Source organism: Crotalus tigris, unplaced genomic scaffold, assembly GCF_016545835.1.
Source record: "Crotalus tigris isolate CLP2741 ecotype Arizona unplaced genomic scaffold, ASM1654583v1 scf7180000017546.9332058, whole genome shotgun sequence".
In the NCBI taxonomy this organism is placed as follows: domain Eukaryota; kingdom Metazoa; phylum Chordata; class Lepidosauria; order Squamata; family Viperidae; genus Crotalus; species Crotalus tigris.
In genome coordinates, this window is record NW_024096465.1 from 3,013,872 (window position 1) to 3,039,400 (window position 25,529).

At 32.0% G+C, this 25,529-nt stretch overlaps 1 protein-coding gene across 7 annotated transcripts in view; it reads right to left on the reverse strand.

The window, feature by feature from the left end:
* Positions 1 to 25,529, reverse strand: part of PREX2 (phosphatidylinositol-3,4,5-trisphosphate dependent Rac exchange factor 2) — a 188,914-nt gene that overhangs the window by 23,277 nt on the left and 140,108 nt on the right. For 6 of the 7 annotated variants that reach the window (XM_039334999.1, XM_039335009.1, XM_039334980.1 and 3 more), the window contains 19 exons: positions 22,647 to 22,722; positions 22,159 to 22,231; positions 21,229 to 21,371; positions 20,708 to 20,800; positions 18,469 to 18,617; positions 17,064 to 17,149; positions 15,853 to 15,989; positions 14,220 to 14,337; positions 13,588 to 13,772; positions 11,155 to 11,316; positions 9,744 to 9,966; positions 8,279 to 8,486; positions 7,596 to 7,772; positions 6,712 to 6,806; positions 5,821 to 5,903; positions 5,061 to 5,151; positions 3,987 to 4,115; positions 2,002 to 2,043; positions 452 to 669 (listed from right to left, as the gene is read on the reverse strand). In XM_039334999.1, coding sequence (XP_039190933.1) covers positions 452 to 669; positions 2,002 to 2,043; positions 3,987 to 4,115; positions 5,061 to 5,151; positions 5,821 to 5,903; positions 6,712 to 6,806; positions 7,596 to 7,772; positions 8,279 to 8,486; positions 9,744 to 9,966; positions 11,155 to 11,316; positions 13,588 to 13,772; positions 14,220 to 14,337; positions 15,853 to 15,989; positions 17,064 to 17,149; positions 18,469 to 18,617; positions 20,708 to 20,800; positions 21,229 to 21,371; positions 22,159 to 22,231; positions 22,647 to 22,722 — 2,488 coding nt within the window. Of the gene's footprint in view, positions 1 to 451; positions 670 to 2,001; positions 2,067 to 3,986; positions 4,116 to 5,060; positions 5,152 to 5,820; positions 5,904 to 6,711; positions 6,807 to 7,595; positions 7,773 to 8,278; positions 8,487 to 9,743; positions 9,967 to 11,154; positions 11,317 to 13,587; positions 13,773 to 14,219; positions 14,338 to 15,852; positions 15,990 to 17,063; positions 17,150 to 18,468; positions 18,618 to 20,707; positions 20,801 to 21,228; positions 21,372 to 22,158; positions 22,232 to 22,646; positions 22,723 to 25,529 lie in introns of those variants that run through there. The other variant, XM_039335024.1, reaches the window with a different exon arrangement.

Sequence of the window (25,529 nt, forward strand, 5' to 3'; positions counted from 1 at the left end):
AATTAAGAAAATGTACATAATTAGAAGCAACAAAAAGATCTAAAAGACTAGAAGTAATTTTGAATATTAATATGAACTAATTGGCTCATTACTTTGGCACATTATAGATAGTTGCATGTTCAGCCAGATGTTCAGACTAGATCTGGCATTTTTATCCACCTATCGAGACAAATGTTGATATTCAATGGTGTTAGACGTTTGTTGCAGGATTATTATTACTATTTATTAAATTTATTTGCCACCTAGCTCACTGTGGGACAATATAACATATTCCTGATACAGTTGACCTGTTGGTTTGATTTACCAAGTCTTTAGAATAATATAGAATGTTTTCAATTAATATTCAACAGCATTATTGAAAAATTGCTCTTTTATAGAATTTCATTTCAGGTATTGTTCAGGATAATAAAATATTGGTCAATATTATATAGACATTCATAGTAATTCTCACCAGGTTTGGTGACAGCAGTGACTGGAAGTAAAGGAGGACACCTGCAGTAGATATCTGTTCCAACCATCTCCTACTGGTCTCTTGTGTTTCCATTTCATACTCCTTGCCATTGTCAAACATTTGATTTAAGGCAGCCATTAATTGCTCGGAAAATGCACAAACTGTAGCTACTAGACTCTGGCAAAAGACCATGTCTCTCCTGAGCTGTATCTCACTATCTGAAAAAAGCATATTAGGAAAAATAGGTGAAAAATCATCTAAATTGATGAGAAAGTAAGTGTAGTCCTAAGCACTGATCTCGCTTTCTGGGCAAATTTCTAATAAGCACCAAACTATATCTATATCTATCTATCTATACACACATACACACACACGTTATTTTGATTGCACAAGCTGATGAAAGAAATGCCATGCTATCACTATATAGTAAGCTTGTAGAGTACAGGTACATCGTAAATGAATTTAATTATTAAATTATTCTACCTCATTATAGATTCAAAATGCTATTTGCTGTGGAATGTTGTTTAATTTAAATGTGTATGCTATAATACTTTTTTATTCTGCATATACATCTAACACATATCCACAACTGCCTTCTGTATTATAAATGATCTTTATGTCACATGGCAACTGCCTTCTGTATTATAAATGATCTTTATGTCACATTCTTATACGTGCTTTTGCTCAGAAAGTGAGAATCCAGTGAGATTCCTGGGTTTTACTCTCTCATGTATCTATAGAGGAAGTCCTTGTTAACAACCATTCATTAACTGTCCAGAGTTATGATGGTGCTGAATAAAGGGGGTTTACGACATGTCTTCACAGTTGTGGCTATCACTGCATCCCCACAGCATATGATCACAAGTCAGCTGCTTGGCAACTGGCTCACAATGGCTTGGTAACTGTCTTACAATGTCAAAGCATCCTGCAGTTATTTGATCACCATTTACAACCTTCACTGTCGGCTTCCAACAAACAAAATCAATGGGGAAGCCAGCAGAAAGTCACAAATGGTGATTATGTGACATTCTTGGTTAATGACAAAGAATAATTTGCTTAACAATAGCAAATGGAAGTGCTGGGATTTCTGTCACTAAGTGGTGCAGCCACATGACATCACATTGTGTCACTTAGGGGTATAAATTCTAGTCTCAATTGTCATTGTTAAACAAGGAGCATCTGTAAATGAATTTATACAAAAGCCTATATTTATCATCTGTTCCTCAAAAATAAGTTTTAAGTCCAGATGGTGTAACCTCATTAAGATCAGATTAATAATATCAATTACTAAATATTAAACTATTTTACTTACTTACTTATAAGTACTGATAGAAAGAATAGTTGTAGCTCAGAGTTGAACTGGACTCCTTGGTCTCTGACCTTGGTTGTTTTCTTACAGATGTTTCATTATCAAATTAGGTAACATTATCAGCATATTTATGATGTTACCTAGTTTGGTAGTGAAACATCTGAAACAAAACAATCAAACTCAGAGAGCACAAATGAAGACATTTGCAAAAGTTGATCAACAGCTTTAAAAAAAAAATTACCTGTGTATTCAAGAAGTGCCAGAAGGACTCTTGCTTTTACCTCTGGAAAAGAAAAATAGAAGAACCTGAAAAGATAAAATCATGTTTGCCACTCATGGAGAGTCCCTTTCTATTTAATACTAAATTTCTATTATTAAGCAGTATGTCTTTCAATCAATAGGCACAAGAACAAAAAGGATCTTCATATCTCTCCCTATTCAAAGTGACAAGGTTATCAATTAAATACAAAGACTATACATATAGAATAAAATATGTATTTATACCATCTAAAGAAAAACCAGAGAAAACAGTAGGTCAAGTAACATTACCAACAGCTTTGCCATCAAATGCCATTTATTTCATGGATAACTACAGTGCACAAAGAAAGAAACTGTTCAATGAAGGCTGGAATTTACCTTGATTGATATATTAACAAATTGCTGGAAGAATAAAAAAAATGATCTCAAGCTAGAAAAAGTTTGAAGCACTTATTCAAAACCAAGATCACCTATTATCGTATGTACAAATTATTATTAAAATATGAAAAGTTGTATGAAGTGAATGCAAAACTTCAAAGAAGTAATCATAGTATAACAATGGAAAGAGCTATGAAAAAAGTCAATAAAATGTAGTTCGAGTAATAATTTAAGGGAAAATAGGTATAAAATGTTTACAGTAATTTCATCAACAATTACCAAGATAGACAAATAAGGCAACAATAAATGTTGGAATCACTATAACAAAGAACATTTTATTATATATAGTGATCATGTAAAAAAATTCAAAAGTACTAGAAATTAATATTGAATTGAAATCATAAACTTTTATATCACATACCATTCCAGAAAACTTAAATGAAAAATACCACACTTCATTAAGATAGATGCTAAAAGCTCCAAGAACAAATTTGGTACAAAACTGTAAAAGAGAAACTTTATCAAAAAAGGGGGAAGGATGATTCTTTCTTGGTTTGTCAAGAGATGCTACTGGAATGGAAAGGGTCCAGATGGATTGTGGAACAGAGGGAACTAAAGCTATGGAAACTAGGAACTGGAACTGTATGATGCAAGACCAGAGAAAGATATCATGAAGATATCTGAGGCAGTGGATCCTGGAAATGAATGGTGGGCTGAAGATTGCTCTGCATGATATGAAGCCAATGATTACAGATAAGAACAGGCAGCTGCTGAGTAGATCAACTCCTTTAATCCTTACTGGACAAAGAGAATATGTGAGATTCCCCAATCTGCACACTATATCATTGAATCTAATGAGAACAACGCAAAGTAATAGTCTCCAGAGGATTGGAGAACTGGGATTAGCTCCATACTAGCTCCAGCCATCATTTTCACACTTCTTTTACATTTTGGAAATTGTCTATTAATTGCTTTAAAGAAATTAAATCCCTTCAAAATGACAAGGCTGGAAACACTGGGTGAGTTAGCATACATTACAGTTAAAATCTGTTTGTGTACAAATTCACATTTATGTTTATGTTCTCTCTCTCTCTCTCTCTCTCTCTCTCTCTCTCTCTCTCTCTCTCTCTCTCTCTCTCTCTCTCTCTTCTCCCACCTACCTATATCCATACACATAAATGCTTTGCATTAGGACAAATCAGCTAGCAATAGACACATAAATCTAAATCATATTTTCATACCATTCCAAAGAGACAATTAAAAAAAAATCTAAGAAAACAAACTAGACAAACAAACCAGAAAAGAATCTCTCCATCAGCCAACACCCAGATAAGCAGAAAACAATATCACCAAACAAGCAGAAGACAATACTCTAATCATGAAACTACCAAGAAAAAAACACAACCCAACAATACTGGAAGGGCAAGCTACTGTATATAAATGGAGTAATTTCCCACACTTACTTGCACTGATGATGATACCAAATTGGTTAATGAAACTTCAGAAAATCTAAAACATCTGAAAATTTTATATTTCAGAGCTTCTGTCTAAGAAGCACTCAACAAGAGCTGCTATAAATGAATTACTAACCTTCAACAAATTTTCGGATGCTTTGAGAAAGGTTTTGAACACTGCTGGGAAGATTCCAAGGATCTTGTTTAATATGACGCCTCAGTTTCTTTGGGCAGGTCACCTTAAGTTCAATTTCTTGCTGAAATTCTAGGCAAAACCAAAATTATTAATTTTGCTACAATATTTTTAGCTGATTGTAATACTCTTATAGCTATACGTCTTTCCAGTTGTACATTTGCAGAAGATTGCCATCCTAGCCTTGCAATACTGAACAACTCTACAAGTCTCCCTGGACTCCCATATTTAGGAGAGAATTCAGTTACACCTTATTTTCTAAATCAGTTTTGGGGTGGTGGATTGCATCCCCACTTTGTCAATATGGAATGGGCCAACAGGGTGCATCAAAAAACATTCAAGACACACACACACACACACACACACACACACACATTGCTTGAAGACATACTCATAAAAAGGGAGTAATGGGATAGAAAAAATGTGCCTGTATGTGAGAGAGTGCACTAACTAATTAAAGTTAGTTAGATACCCCATTAACAACATTAAACCATTATCTTCCATGCACATATAATCACCCTCATACACAGGAACATAGCGAAACACACATGCATATACACTTCCCTCCTTTCTTCCAGCAAAAAGGAGCAAAACAAACAAAGAGTAGCAGAGATTGCGGAGATTATGAAAAATATCTAGAAAAATGAAAAAAATCTGGAGAAAAGTAAAATTGAAAGTGCGAATGAGAATGGGAAAAAACACTGGCCAAACTCAGACTCCTGTTTAAAAAGTTTTATTCAAAATGTTAAATATTTACTTCATTTACTTGAGTATATCTTGCACAACACAATAAGAACCTATGCATTTCTTTACTTTTTTTCCTCACAATTCCTTCTGCCACAGTAATCTGTGCGCTAAAAAGGCCCATAAAATGCTGGAGGTTCTCTAAATATAATACAAAGTACATTTCTAATTTTTATATTGTGTTTTAAAGAAATGTTAACTATAAAGTAATATTGTTAATAAAAGTGCTAGAAACTATGCTTACTGTCATACTTAGCTCTGCAAAAATAATACCTTGAAAACTTCGACCAGGAGTAAAGAACTTGGTTTGCTCAAAAGCTCTTGCCACTGTTGGACCTTTTAACAGATGAATAATTGAATCTACCTGTTGGATTTAGAAATGATTGATAAATATTAAAAAGTTTATTCTGATAATCCTTTCAATCTGATTTAAAATACTATAGTATATGCTAGATCTAGTTGGGAAAATCTAGGCATTTGTTAGAAGGAACAATATAAACAGAGATGTGGGAGATCCACCATTATGTATTTTATTTGAATTCAACTGGGAAAACCTACCTCCAATTTTAGTCTTAGTAGACAAATCCAAAATGTCAAAACCAAACAATCAAACAAGATCTTTTAACAACTCAGTAAGCTTGTCTATGGAGAAAAAAATTAACCGCTCTGATGTTTTCTCAACCAGTGTCAGGTTTCAGTTGACTTTAGTTCCTTGCAGATATGAAATGTGATTTATTTGCCTTGGTTTAGTGTGCAGTGTAGATCTATCCAATTGAAAACTGTGATTATTCTTGGTTGTGATTTGTGAGCTATGGTTTATTCATAATTGCTGCTTAAATGAACCATAGCATAGTAAAAGCATAGTGGAAACCAGCATGGCTTACCTTATCCAAGGCTCCTTTTTTGCCTGTTCACTATGCTAGACAGTTCTAACTTTGCTCGCCTTGATTCTAATCTTATCCAATTCCTTCCCAATACTTTCATCTCTCTGTCACGTTGTGGGGCAGAAGAAAACTGAAATGAAAAAGCTTACCTGACCAAAAAGATGCTCCAAGCAACCATAAAGTTTATCCTGCTTATCATGAGAAATGCAGATACTCTGAGGAAGTTCATCACCTAATAAGACAATATTTGAAATCACACTGACTTTAGATATTCATATTCCATATTTGAATTCTCTTGATGTTGAAAAAGATCTAGAAATTGAACTGGAACACTAAGTTTACTACGAGAGTAGGGGTTTCCCCCCTCTTTTTGGAAAAAAGTAATTACTTTCAGTGTGATTTTCTTCATTTCACTCAAGTTCCTATTGCTTAACTGGCAGCTTCATTCCGATTTATAGTAGCATTCCATCTAGAGTATTTCATCCATTACCCTAAGTCTTTAGAGTGTTGCAGTGGGAAATAAAAAAATCAGATGTATGCCAGTAACAACATCCTTTGTTTTGTCCTCTTTCAATAGCCTATTGATGTTTGGAAAGATGAAGATTAAAAGGATTCTTTAAATATCCTGATTTTCAAGTATAATTTGTCTGCCCCACAGATATGAGTTAATGATAGGTAAATTAGTTTTATATGTCTCACTTATCCAGTTCAATTAAATAGAAATTAAGTTTCTGAATAAAGAAAATACTTGAGGATAAATGAAAGAAGGACATTATTTCCAACTTCATTACATATAGACATTAAGCTTGGGGGAATTAATATCTTTACTTCATTGCTGCTTAATTACTATATAATATTTTTGATGAGTGTTATGATGTGATTTTTTTGTGGTTGTAGTGTTTTATGACTTAATTTGTCATAAATGTGTAACTGTGACAGTACACAAGTTATACAAAATAAAATAAATGAACACAAGTTCACATACTTTGCCCTAAATAAGTATGTAAATATGCACACACAAACACATATTTGAAAAGCACCTGAATCCATTTCATCGCTATGAAAATAAGAACTACATTGGCTACTGCAAATACTGGTGAAAGAAGCAGTAGAATTCCGGTTGCTGTTGCAATCACTAAAAAGAAGAAAAATGTAAGAGTATAAAACCTTCAAGAATATACACTTTTTAAGGCATTTCTTTCAAATACTTTATTAGCATTATTTATACTATTAAACAAGGCATACAATAAGTTTTATTTGCCTCTTGGAGTAAAAAAACCATTAGTGCTTGTATATTTTTAAAGCCTTGCAATATAGTGCTAAAGGTAACAATTGAAAAGGGAAGTGGGTTTAAATTCACTGAAAATGTATTAACAGCTGAGACCTCTAAGAAAGGATAATATCATTCAAGAGAAAGGAATGGATGTGACAATGGGAAATTCATTCATATCAGTATATTGAATCAGACGGTATAAATTTGGCATGTTTGCCTCAAAGTACACATTAAAAAACCCTTTACTTGGAAATAAGCACAAATGGGAAAAGATTTTCTATATGTATGTATGTATGCATGTATTACTTAATAACACTTTAACAGAATTTTAAAAATTGTTAACATTGGCCACCTAATAAGAAGGAAGGACTCACTGGAGAAGGGCCTAATGCTGGGAAAGATTGATGGCAATAGAAGAAGGGGACGACAGAGAATGAGATGGCTTGATGGAGTCACTGAAGCAGTAGGTGTGAACTTAAATGGACTCCAGAAGATGGTAGAGGACAGGAAGACCTGGAGGAACGTTGTCCATAGGGTCGCGATGGGTCGGACATGACTTCGCAATTAACAACAATTAACAACAACATTGTATCATTATACACAGTAAAATTATAAATTTGGTGTTTATTATTATATTAACTGATACATTACCTATATGAATCCCGGTTGCTTATAGTGTCATGACCAGAATCTTCCTGATCATCACTTACATTGAAGCATACTTTTTTCCCATTGCGTTCTCCTTTTTCGTTATCACTGTCTGTTGACATTAACAATTCATGGTTTTTATTTTGTGAACTTGGAGAATATGTTATTGAAGAGAGAAGGCTGAAATTTATAAATTTAATAGAGGTAATTAAAAATAGTGCATACCGCTAATTTGTATGAAAATTTGTAAATGCAGACACTGCATACTCTTAAAACGGAAGCAGGAATTTAACATGGCTAATCTCATATACCAGCCAATCATGAATTACTCTATCTAAATATTGTTCACACATACAGCTTTACTGAAAATAAAGTTTAAAGTTTTAAACTAAAACAAGAGTCTGTTACAACTGGAAGAAATTCAAAAGACCAGAGGTACTTCTATTTCTTATTAGAGTTGTCTTAATGAAATCAATGGAGTTATTGGCTTGATTTGTTTGAAAAAGTATTTGTCCAACCCACAAATGTCAAGTATTGAGTATGAAAAGGCAGCATAGAAAATGTGTTATCACTGACTTATGTTTCTCCAAGAAAAATCCAAATGTAATCTAAAGCTATAATTCTAGAAAACTAATATGTGTATTAATACCCCAGTCCATAAAGATATAACCCTTAGGATTACTTACTCATCTATTTGAAATACACAATTTTCCACCTCCTTTAATGTACTTTGTAATTTGCATAATAGTTTCTCATAGACGTCTTGTTTTTCTAAATCTTCTTCTTTTAACAGGTATCTTAAACCATGGCCATCCTGTTGACCTAATGAGTGACCTGATGGAGCGGCCATGGTTGTTATAGTATGTTGTACATAAACCATGGGATTCAGTTTACCTAGAGGAAGTATATTGCATAAAATGCTGTATTTAGATTCACTAAAACTCAATTTAAGTGCAAAAAAAAAATCCAACTCACTTTCATAAATCCAATTAATAATTAATTTGTACACATTCAGAACACAAGCAAAACATGATGCTCAAAATCCACACTTGTGTTGAAATTAATTAATTCACTTTTACAAGCATAATTCACTTATTAACATTATCCCATAAGCTAATGAAACAAGATAATCTGAATTAAAATAGAAATAATTAAACAATATAAATACTGAAAAAAACATGAATTCTTGAAATAATTCTTTTTTCTCCATACTTTAGCAAAAACTAGAGACAGAAATAGATAGGCTGACATAGACATGCAAATTATGATTATTTCCCAGCTGACAGGAGAGTAAAATTAAGCAAACGAACAATGCCGTCAACACTCCTCTTTTCGTGATTTTCAATGACTACTTCAAAAAAAAATGTTCCACTTATTTAGCAAAGATGGCACTCACTTTAAATAGGACACATTCTCTGATGAAAAAAATAGCTGAATCAGATAAACATCTGCAGCTTCCTGTTATTACAATCATCCTGTGACCATTTAATTATTTGAGGAAGAAGAAATAAGCAGTAATTCAGATGAATCACAAAATAAAAATCCTTCAATTAATAGTGCTAATAGAGTAAATTTGGTTCCAATAAATATATAAAATTAAATGGAAAACCATATGTATGGATGTGGCTTGGCTCTGTTTATAAGTCTGCAATTACCACTACACCAAACTAGGCATTATGCAGTGCCAAAGTGGCAATTTCCCATATTATATTTTTTTCTCTTTCCCAAAGAAGAAAACGCTAATGAGCTAGAAAGTTTTGGAATTCCTCCAAAGAACTGTAGCTATTGCAGTCACTCTCTGCTATTTGCGCTTTAAGAGGGAGCACCAGACATCCCTGCATGGAGAAAAACAAGGCAATCTCAAGGAGAAATACTCTGCTGAACAGATTCCGCTCTTCATCATTTTCTCTGAGAAAAACAAGCATGAATGAAAAGTAGAAAAGGCAGGTGAAAGGGGGCCAATGATAGTATTTGGTTTATAAAGCAAGAACAGTCCAAAATCATTTTTCCTTGAATAGAACCAAAAGTTCTTCTTTACCCTTAATAATGGCATCAGTTAAGACATTCTATACCTCCAAATTAACCCAATCTCTTCATTTCTTGTCATGCTAGGAAAGAAACAAGTTTTCAAAGATAGACATTGCAGTTTACCTTGCTCCATATGTCTGTTTTCTTTTTCATGTGAAAAATGTTTCCTGCTATCTAGTTGAACACCAAAGGCACTGCCAAGTGAGGTTGACGTTTTAGGATATGAGACTTCCATAACATTGATATGGCAGTTAGTCGGACAGAAATCACTGCTGTGCAGTGGTGAGATTTTTGACTTAGCTTGCTTGAAGGTAGGCCAAGCTCGATTTTTTAGGACTCGTGAAAACTACAGGTAAATCCAAAAGGGAAATGTTATATAAATCCAAAGATTCCAGTTTGAATTACACAATAACTTTAACAATTCAGTTTTTAGATGTGAGAAAATGTATTGTTTCAAACTCTTATTTTTGCACATAGTTTCTTTTTCCACAACATAGAACGCTGCACACAAAATTGTATTTCTGCATCAAAATAACTGCGAATAGCACACCTGTCAAGTTAAAGATAATGTCAGTTACAAAGAATGAAAAGCAGCATCCACAAAACGACTTTGAACATATTCTATGTTTTGATAAACACAAATTATACTCACTTTCCAGATCATATAATTGTAAGAGTGAGTTACACATTTCATTTCCAAAAGGGAAAAAAATAACCAATCATTGATCTGTTATTTCTATTCTCATTTGATATAAAAATTTGATTTGTTTTAATCTGAATATTCTATAGCCCATGGAATTGCAAAGGTAATTAAATTGATGCTGTAGTAATAAGGTAATAATAAAAAGCCATTGCATAATTATTTATAAATTTCAAACTTTTACACTGAAACTAACAGCTCAGTTAAAGCATTCTCAACAATCTATTTCCACCTGAAAGATAAAGACAAAACTATCCTTAGAATAAAACATATTCCAACAGCCACTCAAATAGAAAATGTTCTGAAAATAATAATTGTGCATCATGTTCATAGATTCTCAAAGATCTTATCCAAGCAAATGGGGAATATGTGGGTTTATAACTTTAGATTTGGTAAATATGTCTACCTTCCCCGAATGGTTGTACCAGTGTACTAGTTCCTGGTCCAAAATGCTCTTGCTATTCTTGTCCTGGACATTGCATATATTATTAATTTTTTTCTACAATACACCAGCAATAAATGAAAAATACTTTGTCTATTATAGAAATTTTAATTGCACAGGAATCACAAAAACATAAGGCCAGTTTGTTGCTATTTTTTTTCTTCTCATGTCATCCTGTTCCATTTAACATGTACACTCTCAGAATCTACTTTGCAGAATTAGAAACCTTCCCAAGCAATTTTGAAGTATACCTTATCATGAAAATATTACCTATATACCATCTATATATTTACTTTGATTCTACATATTTACAGTATATGTAATTGTTTACCCATACTAAGTTCTAGTTGAATATTTTCACCATTTCTTCTAAGCAAATTTACAACCTTTACCTTTTTATAACTTGTAATCCTTCTGCAAATGTGCTCTATTTTTTCAGTGCAAATGGAACTGAATTTGCTCTGAAGATTGGTAGGAATTACTTCATGTATACTATTTAAGCTGCTACAGTTTTGCACAAATTGCTCGTCACTTTTTGCTAGAGCTTCAAGGATCTATAAGTAGGACAAAAGTAATTATTTAAAGGTTATTAATTCTCATAGCACAGCCCTAATATATGTATCCATCCTAATGTATTTGTCATGTATTTAATATTTATTTTTTTCTTCATTAGGTTCATATTGATATTTCCCAATACTAATATTTGTGAAACTAACTGCTCCAATTATTATGGCTTAAATAAAAAAACCAGACAACTCATTTATCAAGCAGTTTTCAGATTTGGACTTTGAGAGAAAGTGAAATTCTTGGATTAATTAAGACTCCTGTGAGCAACGGCAGAATCATTCTGTCTTCTAGGCAGTAACATGTCTGTGCATTGTGAACTCAAGGTGTATCAAGGGGCAAGGCATTGAACCCACTGAAGAGAAACAGGCAATAGAACTGGAGAGAATACCCGTAGAAAGAGGGAGGAACATCTAAGGATATAGCAAGTACAGGTAGAATCAGGGAGGAAGATCTGCACAATATATTGGATAGTGGAAGTAACTGAGCTTTATTAGAAAAGACAGTCAGCTTGTAGAAACACGACCAAGGTGCTGGATATCTAGGCATTTCCAAGAAAATGATTTGTCCTTCTTTCCATCCTCCTCTCTAATTCAGCAAAAAGCTGTCTATAAAAGGAGTTAACAGAACAAGCAATTATTATGTATAGGAAATAGGCAGATAACGGGTGGAGCAACTGAAACAGAGTTGCAAAAACCTCTGTATATACTATGATGTATGATATATTATACAAACATTTGATTCTTAAGCTAAGACCATTTATATTAGAAATATAAGCAAATAGCTTTTACTTCAACTCTAACAATATAAATCAATTCAGCTGGCCAAGCACTGTATATGCATGTCCAATTAGTCCTGTACATATTCCATCCTTAGATACATTCCACAAGGAATCTCTTTAAAAACAAGTAAGATTTCATCCAATATCATACTTGCAGGAAAGAGTTTAGAAAAGTAGATTTCCCCATCTCCTCCTTTCCTCAGCATCATCCAAAGGTCTACATAGGAGACAAGCCAGTGTGGCACTTTCCAAAGTTAGGGAGCAAGGAGATGGCAGCTGCAGCAACAATGCCTAGCGTCACTTTGGAGAGTGAGATGGGTAGCATATAAATTTAATAAAGAAATGAAATAAAGAAATGAAAGGTGCACAGTAACAACAATGGCAAGAAGATAGAGGCAACATCACAGTGCACTGAGGATGGAGGGAAGAAGAAGCAGTAGTTGTATATATTGTTACAGACTAGCAGTAGAATAACATTTTGGAGTAAGGACAAATTTGTTAAGTCTGTGTTGAAGTGATAATATTTCATGGTTTTCAAATTATTAGAAAAAAGAATAACTGCATTGATGAGCCATTGAATGGCTAATCAAATATCAAATGTAAAGAGATCCTCTTACAATGCCATATAGAGACTGAAATAACTAAAGAACTGACAATCTCTACTGATGACATGTACTATAGATACATCACTATTACTGCCAGCAAGCTAATCAAATAATGGACTTAATATTGAGAGAAAGAAAAAGAGGTAAGACTTTTCCTTTGTGTGAAATGAAATCCTGTACCAATTAGGGAAGAATATTATCTGCATACAATAATATAATAATATGGTCTTTCTGTGATGATTTTGATAACATGTAGACAAAGGGAGGGGGGAAGAGGTATTTTGTTTTGTTTAGCATCTTAATTCCCTTGACCTGATCTATATTTAGAGCATTAATATTTGATCATAATAACACCTTTGAGATAATTAAATGTATCTTTTTCCTTCTACCACCATAAAATCTAATCCTCCTTGTTTATTAGATAAATTATTTATAGTTGTGTTGTTCTGAACAATTAGTAAACATCAGATTAGGAATTCTTAATATATAGAAGAACTGCAAATCTTTTTTGTAACCAACCATATTCTTCCACCTTTGTTTTGCAAAATGATATGATAATTCTTAAATCCTACTATTAAAATAATTCTTAATAATAATTCTTAAAACTACTATTAAAATACAATAGGGAGATGAAATATTGTAGCTCATAATTTTGGGAAATAAAAGAAAAGTTTCAGGACTAATTGGATGCTTAGCCTCTTTTGCATTTATCATTTATCATGGTTTGAATTTAGTAGATAACGATTATTCATAATCTTAAATAAACACCAAAAGTGCACAAATCACTGATTTGAAATAAAATTATTATAATTTTCAATTTTCTTCAATAAGAACATACAAAGTACATACAAACATACATGTTTTATGCATCATACCTTTGCAGTCAGACTGAAAAAGCCTTTTGGTTCAATCATTTTCTCTAAAACATGGCATTTTATTCCAGCAGTGCTATCATACTCGTAAACAACACCATATTCCAGATGAACATTATCAACAGTGAGGCAGACATGATCCTTTCTTCCATCAATTATTGCCATAGTATTAAATTTATCAATTGCTTCTAAAAACAAAAAAAATCAATGTATTATATAGACTAATTACTATAGACTACCTCTGAAACACATATTATTTATTGCAGAGTCATTTAAGAAATTATTATGATCAAAAATTTAGACCTTCCTTGTGATTGTCTACTGGCTAACTAGTGCAACATAATTTCTAAGATTCCCAATGAATTCAAAAACAAAGTCATAGATATCTAAGGTATCACAGTATTTCTTCATTCCTTACTTTACTAGTTGCTAATTCATGTAATTGACAAAAGTAATATCTGAAGAACTCATGCATTTCTATATGGTTTGCATCCCAACTTTGCTGGTATGTTTGCTCACTTCAAGAGAGATGTGTAATCTCCTTGTTTTGCTCTGGAATGCTATATTTGCTTTTAATACTTTAAGAAATGGTCAAACTTTTATTGTGATTAATAATAAGATAGAAATAATCCCACCTTCAACTTTGTAATTAAATGTATCTCCTCCATCCTCACCCAGTGGTTTAGCATTTGTTTTCTGAAAATCCTCCTGAGCACTGTCAATGTTGTTATATATCCATTGAATAGAATCTTGCTGTAGAATAACAAATAATTTATAAGCCTCATTAACAATTTAATACATATAGGTTTTGGAAAACAAAAAAAGTTTAGATTTAATTTGCATTTTATTTCCATGAGGGAAGAAAGGACTGCTGCTAGAAACAGAACAGGGTTTATTTGTTTGTTGCTGAAGTCCATGGTTCATTTTTTAATTGATCATATGAAGCTGTATCTTAGAGAATAGTTTAAAAAAGTTATTTAATTTATATAACGAGGGAAAAATCAAATACTGATTTACAAAATTATTCTTTTCCCCACCCACACAATTGTATTTTGACAGATTTTAAAATATATAATCTAAAGAGAAATGTGGATAAAATGAGGCTCAAGCACCAATGTCAAGTATTACTGTTTTTTTCATAACTGCATCATTGAAATATATTCCCTCTCAATATAATTGAAACTATATTTATGAATAGTTCTAAATAATTTTTATTCAACAGATTAATATAGAAAAGACTTACAGAACCTAATACAGCCACATACAATGAAGTATCCTTGTATTTTCTCTTGGGTTTAGCTTTTATCTCACAACAATTTGTTATGAAACATATCAACAGAAATTGTTTGATAATAATTAAAAGGGGCTAATCAAATAGTGTGAAATAGGACTGTATTTTAATCTTAGTGTTGCCCATTTGTTTAATAGTAAGAACTAAACAGCAGGATTTATGCATCAGTGAAAGCTATGACTGGTCCCCTAACTCTTTATCCGGTTCTCTGTTTGTAAAAGAGAGTCATTTTGGTGTAGGTATTAAGGTGCTTACCTAGAAACCAAGAGACTGAGTTCTGGTCTTGTCTTAGGCATGAAAAACCAGCTGAGTAACTTTGGACCAGTCACTCACTCTCAGTCCGACCCACTTCACAGGGAAAATAGGAGGAACTTAAGTTACTTAAAAAATAATAAAATGGGATCAAAATCAAATAAATAAATAAGAACAATCATGGTGGTCCATTCAGAAGTCCATCGTTAATCAGGAAGACCTTAGAGTCATTCTCAATAATATTAGTTATTCAGAGCATAAAAGGTTTTGTTTAAGATGGATATTCAAACCCTTCCCTGGACGTTTTCCATTTTAGTTTTGTCTTTGATATTCTCAGGAAAGGTTTGTTTGTTAAATTTATATGTGATTCTGAGCAGCTGTCAAACAAACTTAATGCTAGGTAAAATGCCTTTATGTTTTATTTTTATTTCCACCCTGCACATATAATAACAGGATCTCCATTATTTTCACTTGCAGATTGTACCCGAGTAATGGAAAAGAGCAAAATGTCCAAGGATCCCTACATTTAATTGTGAATGAAGCCCCATACCTTTTCAATATGAACCATGTGAAAGTAAAAAAAAAAACAACCTATTCCATCCATTCATGGTGAAGTGTTATATTGATTATATTTTTCCAAGATAGATAATAGATAATAGTTATGGGCCACTAAAATAAAAACAAGGATTATATAATTATATAATGAACAAAATAATTAGCATTACATGCATTGGACGTCTGTATTTCCTGCAGGCTGTCACATGGGCAATAACACTTGCATGTGTTTCTTTGCTGACATTAATTCCATTCACTTTGATTATGCACTGTCCAGGATGAAGCCCAGCAGTAGCTGCCACAGTTCCTTTAAAATAGTTAACAGATTAAGTTAGAAATATACTTGGAAATGGGGAAAAGCCATATTACATCTGATTTTAGTGCCATTTCTTTTCAATTCCAAATTATATTAAATTGAATCAACATTACATTGTTAAAGACCACATAGAAATACTTTACTCTGAAGCACTGAACATCAGGTAAGAAAAAAAAATATTCAGTTTTCCTAGGGGCTATCCCAAATATGTAATTGTCCAATCTCTAAAAGTCAGGATACAAACATTGCATTTTGTTGGTTCACTCCCCTAGATGAGGAAGGAAAGCATAATCATATTTTAAGGATTTATTCTATAAAAAATTAATGTGATTAATTATGGACTGCAAACAATACACTGAATAAGGTTTAACCAGGATAAATTCACCAAAGATGAATTTACAGCATTGGATCCCATGAAAGCAGTTATTAAAAAAAAAACCAAATGCTATGGCACACTAAATTACCATATTAGAACCTTATTCCTTTCTCATGTTAAATTAAACAGTTTTCCCCCACGCATAAGCACATCTTCCTCCTTACAGAATTTCCTACAAGAGGTGAAAATTTTTAAAGCCTTATTTTGCTAATTTCTGTTATATGAAAATATGCCCTGTCTTTTCATACTCAAAGGATATCTCAAGATATTACAGTTTCCTATCACGGAAATATTTTACTTAAATACTCATGGCTTTCATAAAGAAATATACTCTACAAGGTATATCTCACTGTATTTTGCCTTTACAAAACACATAAGTAGAATGAAAAGCAAGGATAAATTAACCCTTAAGCCAAATATCCATCTTATCACATGTTCTTCCTGGACAAGATCAGATCAACATACGTTTGTAGTTATAGTAAAGGTATTATCTTTATTATTGATTGTATAAGTATCTAATTCATTAAGTGGCTATATATAACAATAGAAATCATTACTAACTCTTTATAAGTAAATTCAGAATCATGCATCAAATTCTGGATACTCCTCAAGCCTCAATCTCAAGATTCTCTGTGTTTGTGTCTGTATTCCATTTGGCCAAATATTCATAAATGCAGGCCAATTCATACCTTTTCCAACAGCATGAACAACAGAAGGGCCAAAGCCTCGAATCTGGAATCCAAGACCATCCACAGAATCAGGAATCTTAACTGTCCTTTAAGCAAGATAAACCTCACAATGAAGCATCTAATACCAACATTTCTGTTTATGCCTCAAATTTCACATAAGATTAAAATAATATAATGTACTTAATTTTTTAAAAATAAAGCTTACATTCGGTGGAAAAAATAAGCATTGCTTATAACATAAGCTAGCAAGAAACTTTAAAATAACCTTCAGTTCAGTGAGGTTGCTTCTAAAAACCTGGATCATAGCTTTAAACATATTGTTAGCTATAGACGGACCTGGCTTAATGACTGCCCTGTTTTGAATGCATTCATAACTACAACAGCACTGATAAACTTTATGACCAATCCTCAAATACAATTGCCGCAGCTTCACGCGGTCACATGATCACCATTTACACATTTCATAAACAGATTCTGACAAGCAGAGTCACTGCAAAAGCTGGCAATAAAATTGCAATTACAGTCATGTCATATCCTACTTAACAACTGGTGGTGATTCACTTAACAACTGAATGGGAAGTGATATTGTAAGTCCATCAAGATCAAGTGACATTTCATTTAGTGACTGCATCTCTTAGCAATCAAGTTGCCAATCCCAATTGTGATTGCTAAGCAAGAACTATCTGTCTTCATTCTGAACAAAAATTGGCATATCAAGCAAAAAGATAAGTAAATGCTATTTCTACATAATATGCTAACCAAAATTAATAGAATGATAAATGTAATAATTTATTGATATTTGGTATTATTGATTAATGGCAAAAAATATTACATAAATATATCAATGCCAGCCACTCTTCAGATGTGCTAGACTTTACCACATTGATTAAAAAGAGTGATCATTAAAATCCAGAGAGAGCCAAATTGTGGAAGACAATTTTATACCAATAACTTAAATTTAAATTTAAATTCAACACTAGTTTTTCCATCCAATGAATTTATTCAGAACGACAGGAGGAAGAAAAAGCCATTCTGTCTTACTTGTTTGGCACATGGGACAGCATCTCCTGCACTACTCCCAGGCTACGAAATGCATTCTTTGGAGTTGCATTTAAATCTCATTCAGTGAACAGCTAAGATGTATTTCTTTTGTTGAGCTTTTAATTACTGACATTTCTGAATTGGTTCTAACTTACATAAAGCAAACATTCAAAAATATACTTTGCATTTTATTTATGTTTAATCCCCTTGAGTGCATAAAATTGTGGGGAAAGGAAGGATATTATCAGTAAAATATATAAAATTTAGCAAAACGATTTCTAACATAATAACATTTATACATATGCTCTTGTAACCTATTTTGGTTACTATTTTTATAATTTCTAAAACCAAAGAAACAACTTACTCCCTTGGTTTTGTGCTCACAAGTACCCTGAGGGGCTTTTTAGTGTTTAAACATGCTTTCAGAAAACTATCCACTTCAGTGAAAGGCCTTAGAAAAACTAGGTCACCATTAATGGCAAAGATCTTTTTCCCAATTTCCAGACCTGCCACCTAGATAAGAAAGCAAAATACATATATAATCAATTAGCATCACAACATCAGTGATCCATCATTATTATTATTTACATGCACAAAAGGAACAGCTTCAAACATTTCCCATATACCTATATTTACAATTGTGGAATTTATATAACCTTACAGAAAACACCTTTATGGAAAAAAAAACCCTAATCCTGGCACTTCACTATTATTGGAAAAATCTCCTGTATTTGTAATATTTTGTTATTTCTAAGATTTTTTTCCAAACTTGACAGCTTAAAGTTTAAATTACTGGTGGATTAAATAGATTCACTTATCTATCTACCAATACAACTTCATTTGGGAAAATGCATAAGAAAATGTATGACTTAAATTAATAGTAAGTTTGTAGATAAAGATTTTTTTTGTTGTTTTTTTGGCTCAATAATGTGTTCTTTTTTTAAACTATTCTATGCTTTCAGCAGATCAAGTATAAGAAATTGTTTTCCCTCAGATGCAGAAGAGGTTGGTGCTTGCTCTTTTGTCAAATCTGGGTCTATAAGGCTCAGACAATCCCTAACTTTCTTGCTTCCCAGAAGACAATTAAGATCTGGCTTTTCCTTCGGGCATTGGGTAAAGAGGGTGGTGAATCTAGCATTTGTAATTCTGTAATGAGATTATTATGGCACTTGCTTGAAAGGTTTTGCAATTGTTTTTGTCTTTTGTTATCTAATTGTTACCTGTGCAGTTTTTTTAAAATAATAAGAGGTTAACAATTTTTCATGATATGCCTACATAGAGTTCTTTCAGGAAATATAAAAGGCTTTAGATGTTGTAAGAAGAGACAGTTCTTTATTAGACATGTAACTAAAAACCTTAAGTTCTTTTTCCTAATAAGGAACTCAGATTCTTCCACATACATTTCTTATGAAGAAGATTGGTAGATCATTTCTGTATTGTTAGTAACCCAATATCTGCTAGGAAAATGGTGAGTTTGATTAATAGGCCTTCAAAATATAGACTGGAACAACAAATTATTAATTCAAAATAATGTTTTAATAGTGTTAATTTAATATTCTAGCAATCACATGAAATGTATTCATTTTAATAGTCCTACTAAAGACTATCCAGATATGGCAAGGCATATTTTTTAATATTATTGGTGGACCAGATAATCCCGAATGAACATTTTAATAAGTATTCTTTGCTAGGCTACAACCGACCCCTAAGCAACATTAATTTATTGTACATGGAAACTCTTACATGCTTATCCATGAACCTACTTTTAAGTAACTATGTGTAAAATTGTATTGCACAAATATATTTCTTATTCTGCAAAAATGATTCTCAAAGTTCTACATCTAGGTAACCTTAAAAAAATCACCTGCCATATATAGACATATATACAGCAATTTTCTCAGCTCTCTTAATCTTCACACACCTAATAATTCTATACAGTTCTTTATAATTCTTCCCCTAAATGTGAAGAGTAATGTTTCTTTCAATAACGTTAAGATATCAAAGTTCACACTTTTAGGAAATTACAGATGTTGACTGTTAGTTTAAACACCAAGAAGGTGTAAATAGCTGATAATAATTCTCTGTACAGCACTCCCAAGCACTATTTTTTGCAGCCCCTAAAAAGCCATTCTAATCACTGATGCTGAAAAATCAGGAGCACACGTATTCATATTTTGAGGTAGAAATCGTGAGAAAAATATAATGTAATCCCCAAGTAGGTTGAACATAGTTTAAAAGAAAACATTAAAACTCTGATGCGAAAAACTGAAAATGCCAGCACTGCTAGGTATCAGGGTCATATCCGGTGTTAGCCATAACTGGATTTGCTACTCTGAAATTTTAAAAAAAGAAAAACAGTTTGGCTTAATTGCAATGTGTGAAATCATCCATATTGTATGTTTTTAATTTCTACATGATAAAGTAATACAAATACTTACATTTTATAAATGCTCTGGGGTATTCCTTAATAATTTACACACACACAAATCAATTAAAATTATTGAAGTAAAACTTTATAATTGAAGTAATTGTCAAAACACATGTGAACTTTTCTATGAGCAGAAATGTATTAATTGGGACAGTTATGAATAAGGCTGTATTACCTCAGCATTTGAGCCCTTTTCTACTGTTTTAACTATTGGTGCTTTGTTTTTGTCTTCCAAACCAAAACCATAAGTTCCATCACTTGATCTGATCTGAAAAAAGAAAACTTTTAAAATCAATATGCTAAATAAGTATGGCTGACAGGGAACTGTTATTACTATATGACTGTTACCACTGTGAACATTATATCTGGCAAATATATTCATCTGCAAAAGCTGTGACATTAATCATATGCATTTATTTGAGCATTGTATGAATATTTAATCAATACAGACTAACTTTGGACTTTATAAAGTACCTATATGTTGTACTCCAATTCCTCATAAAACTGAAGACTACAAAAAACATAGCAAGAGTCAGAACAGCAAGAGAGGTCTAGGGGATTTAAGCTGATGGACAATAGCGTGGATCTGAAAAAAACTATAAATTACAACATTGTCTATCTGCAAATAATAGGAGTTAGCAGCATCAAAATCAAACATGCAAACAAACATACATACTCTATTTTTAAAATACTTACCAACAATGATTTTGCGATTACATTTTCCACTACTTTTAAGTCATGCTTCATAAGTCTGTGTTTCATGTTGGAGCCTTCCATTTCTTCATCCGCAAAAAAACGAAATAGAAGTGGTTCATCTTTGAATTCACTTTTTTCCAGCACTATATGACAGAAAAAGGTTAATATTTGTATATCACTTATAGAACTATTGATTTATAAGTCAGTTAAAATTTTATTCAGTATATGATTTATTAAATAACTGCATCTTCGAATCCAAATTGAGCTGTCTGATAAATTTCTTCTTTTTTATTAGTAATTGCCATTTCTGTGAAAAGAAGGAACTACATCTCAGAAACAATTATTTTCTATTAATGTACCATGTATTATGGAATATTTTCCTTCCTGAACTTAGAGCAGCACCCATTCTGATGACATTGTAAAAACTGGTTCAAATGAGGTTTTTCAGAAAGTGTCTGTAGAATGAAGCATCATTATATTTGGCTTTATTAAACTATAGATGACTACTTTTTATTGCATTTAATGTAGTTTTATTATACTACTATGTTATTTTTTTATCTTGTTAATTCTAGCTGTCTTTAAGGATTATGATATATAAAACTAATAAATAAATAAGAAAGTAGATCTTTGTAGCATTGTATTTTTCACAGCTATTAGCAAGTAATTTTATAAAGAAAACAGTAGCATTTTATGATTAGCAAGAATGGATGACAGTACCTATCTGTAATCTGCACAAGTATTTTAAGGAGATTCTTAATTAGATAGCACTTTTTAAAGGTATATATCACAGAACAAAGTTCTAGTAACAAAACAATAAATGCTACATACTGCATATCCTAGGGAAATTATCACAGTATTGATATCAGATTCTAAAGTTATAATCTTTATATTAAAAACATTTTTAAAAACTTATATAAATTTATAGTTTACCATGATGCATAAATCCATTGTCACAAAGTGCTATTCCAAAGATCATTGCTTCTTCTCTTGTTCTGCAATCCCCCTGCAAATAATATGCTTATTTAATATAAAAAATAACCATGGACATTACTTAAAATAATTTCTATATTATCTTGGCTTATACATGCCCACTATTTTAATTTTGGAACACAACTGATAATAAATTTATGATTTAATACTTGGTATTGGTATTACTTTGGTAATAAAATAAAACATATTTGTATAATATAATCTATTTTTAAAAAAAAATGGGTAGATAAATAGAAGAATGCTTAATACTTTAAAATTCTTCAAAAGATACCAGGACTTTAACAATTGGTCAATAATACCAATTATTTATATATTAACAAATATATAAAAGCAAAATTATATGAAATATAAAATATTAATTTCTAATGGCAATTTATTTACATTTCATGCTACTAATCAAATTTATATACTTCAGAGCACTGCCCTACCTGTGCAATTAGCCAGTCTATCATTTTATTAGCCATTATGACAGATTTGTAGGTTCTTAAATGGTAATCTTTATCTCTGAGAAGAAAACATAAAATAGTTCATCCTCAAAATATATATTTTAAAGCAGCTGAGCACTCCATACATTATACCTCAAATATAATCTAAGTAATTCCTTAATCTATTTAAAATTATTTCTATTTGAATCACTTTGTAATAATAATGTTTTATTTTAGTTACATTTTTGGGTATTTTAGGCAACGTTTGAAGTGTATTACAAAAATTAAACTTCCCATATGAGGGCAATTTGGAAATAAACCACCATTTGGTTATCAATGACAGACACTCGCAGATACAGAACTTTTATTATACACATTACACAGTTTACTTTTTCTCCTCTTTCCACATATAAACATTCATACAGACACAAAACACAAAATTTAAAGTCCTATTAAGGAAATTTGAAATAGTAATACATCTTTAATATCCTTAATCGGCTGATTAATTAGATTTATATCCTGCCTTTATTGCACACATTCAAGCTGGCTTATCTGGAATCTCCCTTGATTTTATCCCTATAGTACAGTGGTTCTCAACCTGTGGGTCGGGACCCCATTTGGGGCCGAACGACCATTTCATGGGGGTCGCCAAACAACGCAGTCCACCATTTTTTTCCCCTTTTCCTTAGCTGTGCTACTCCCTTTTATTCTATTGGCTTTTGAAAGCCAATAGAATAGACTCTCTTGAATAGAGTCTAATTCTATTGGCTTTCAAAAGCCAATAGGAATTGTCCAGGCTCTGCCCTGCTGATCCCGCCAAAAGTCCCATTCTGCAAACGGTGCTGCACTAGTTGAGTAGTCCTCGACTTACAACCGGTTGGGGGGTCACGGCTTTAAAAAGGTTGAGAACCACTGCTATAGTAGGTCTATAAAATAGGATGGACTAAGAGAGATGATGATTACTCCAAAGTCAAAGGCCTGATATGCACTTAAAGCAAGAGAGCTCTTCAGTTAGAACAATCCTTTGCTTTAATATTTTTATATCATAACTCTACTCTCAGTATTCGTTGGAGCTGAGCAACAATATCAAGTCAGGGTTATACCTAAAAAAAGAGAGAAAGCAAAAATGTGCATTTCCAATCTGAATCTGGAAAGGCAACTGCTGCCTGTTGTTTTATCATTAAAATTTAATGATGACTATTTTACTTTGCAATATTTTTGCTTAAATTAATTCATGATATTTTATAATGTCATAAATTGTCATAAATGTCCTTTTATTTCTGACATTTTGCAGTTTGAGAATTGCTTGTTACTTGTTTATATTGATTTTATGTGGTACATTAAAAAGTACTATTTATGTTTTGTTTGGGTTAAGTTGTACGTGCATAATTTGTGGAAGGAAAAAGCAACTGGGTTATTTTACTACCAGAAACATGTATGGATAAAGTAACAGAATCTGCCTCCAAATGGGGTAAAAGGGGCTAGGAATTAGAAGGCATGTCTATCTTGTAGTAATCACAATGCTAGAACACATTGCCTCTCAAAGTCTGTTTTGCCCCTTCCAGACTAATCATTAATATTTTAAGTAAACAAATAAATACAAGTAAAAGATACATGATATTATATATACATATACTTACATGTACACAAACTTGCATTTGTGTCCTAAACAATTATTTAAAAGTTGATAGTTTGATGAAGCAGTTATTTATATATAGCAAGCAGAAATCTAGTAGTTGAAGTCGACTTTACTGCTAAAAAGCCTGCTGGCAGTCATAAAACACAAAACTTTTTCTGTGATAACTTCATCTTTTAGAATTTTTTTTCATAGGAAACATTCTTTACTTCCTTCTCTAACTATTGTATGTGGTCCTTAAAGACCAGAATGTTTGAATATTTTTAAGAAATAGGTCAACAGTTGAATATTTAAAGAATGTTAATTTAGTTTTAGCAGATTTAAGATTGAAATCGATATATCAAAATGTTCCATTTGAATTTATTGGATGTCCGAAAGAATGTATTTGAAAAGAGATCGTCTGTTAACACTGCAAAACATTTGATGGAGTATTAAATCATGATTTAGTGCTGTGAGTTATTGATATCTTTTTGGAACAATATTTTAATACACAATATATAAGTAGATTTAGGAAGAAATCCTTCAGTAGTAAAGATACTAATGTCGCACTGACTTATGTTCAAAAACGTGGGACTTCACTGTTGTTTAAATACTTGTTATATCTGGTGTGATAAACTGGAAAAGCATTAATTTTCTGGACATCAAGAATTAGATTCAAGGTACGCAATTTATCCATTTTTGAAAAGGCAATTTTTCAAATCAAAACAATGCAGTATGTTCTCTCTGATATACATTTTATAATATTTAGAAGAACAGAAAGTTTATTATTTAAAATGATCTTTGTTTGATATTTAATATACAGGTGACCTGCTGAGATGGCTTACATTTTTTTCTTTCAGGATTTGTATTGTTTATTATGTTTTTCTCTTTTTATTTTTAGTTTGCATTGGAATGAAATATTGTATGCATTGTTTTAACTAATTTTATTTTATGCTATTATTTTATGTCTATATGTGAATCAACCTGTAGGCTTTTTGCCCATACATACATACATATACATATACACATACACACACAGTGTGTGTATGTATATGTGTGCATGTATGTGTTTATGTGTGTGTATATGTCTATATTTATATGTGTATGTGTGCATATATGTGTGCATGTAAAATGTTTCTGTCTGTGTCTGTCTATTGGAAAGGGAAATGTAAACGCAAACATGCCCTGCATTAGTCTTACATCATTTATTGAAGGTTTTATTGGTCAATGATCAAAATAAAATGACTGATTGTTTTTATGAAAGGTTGCTC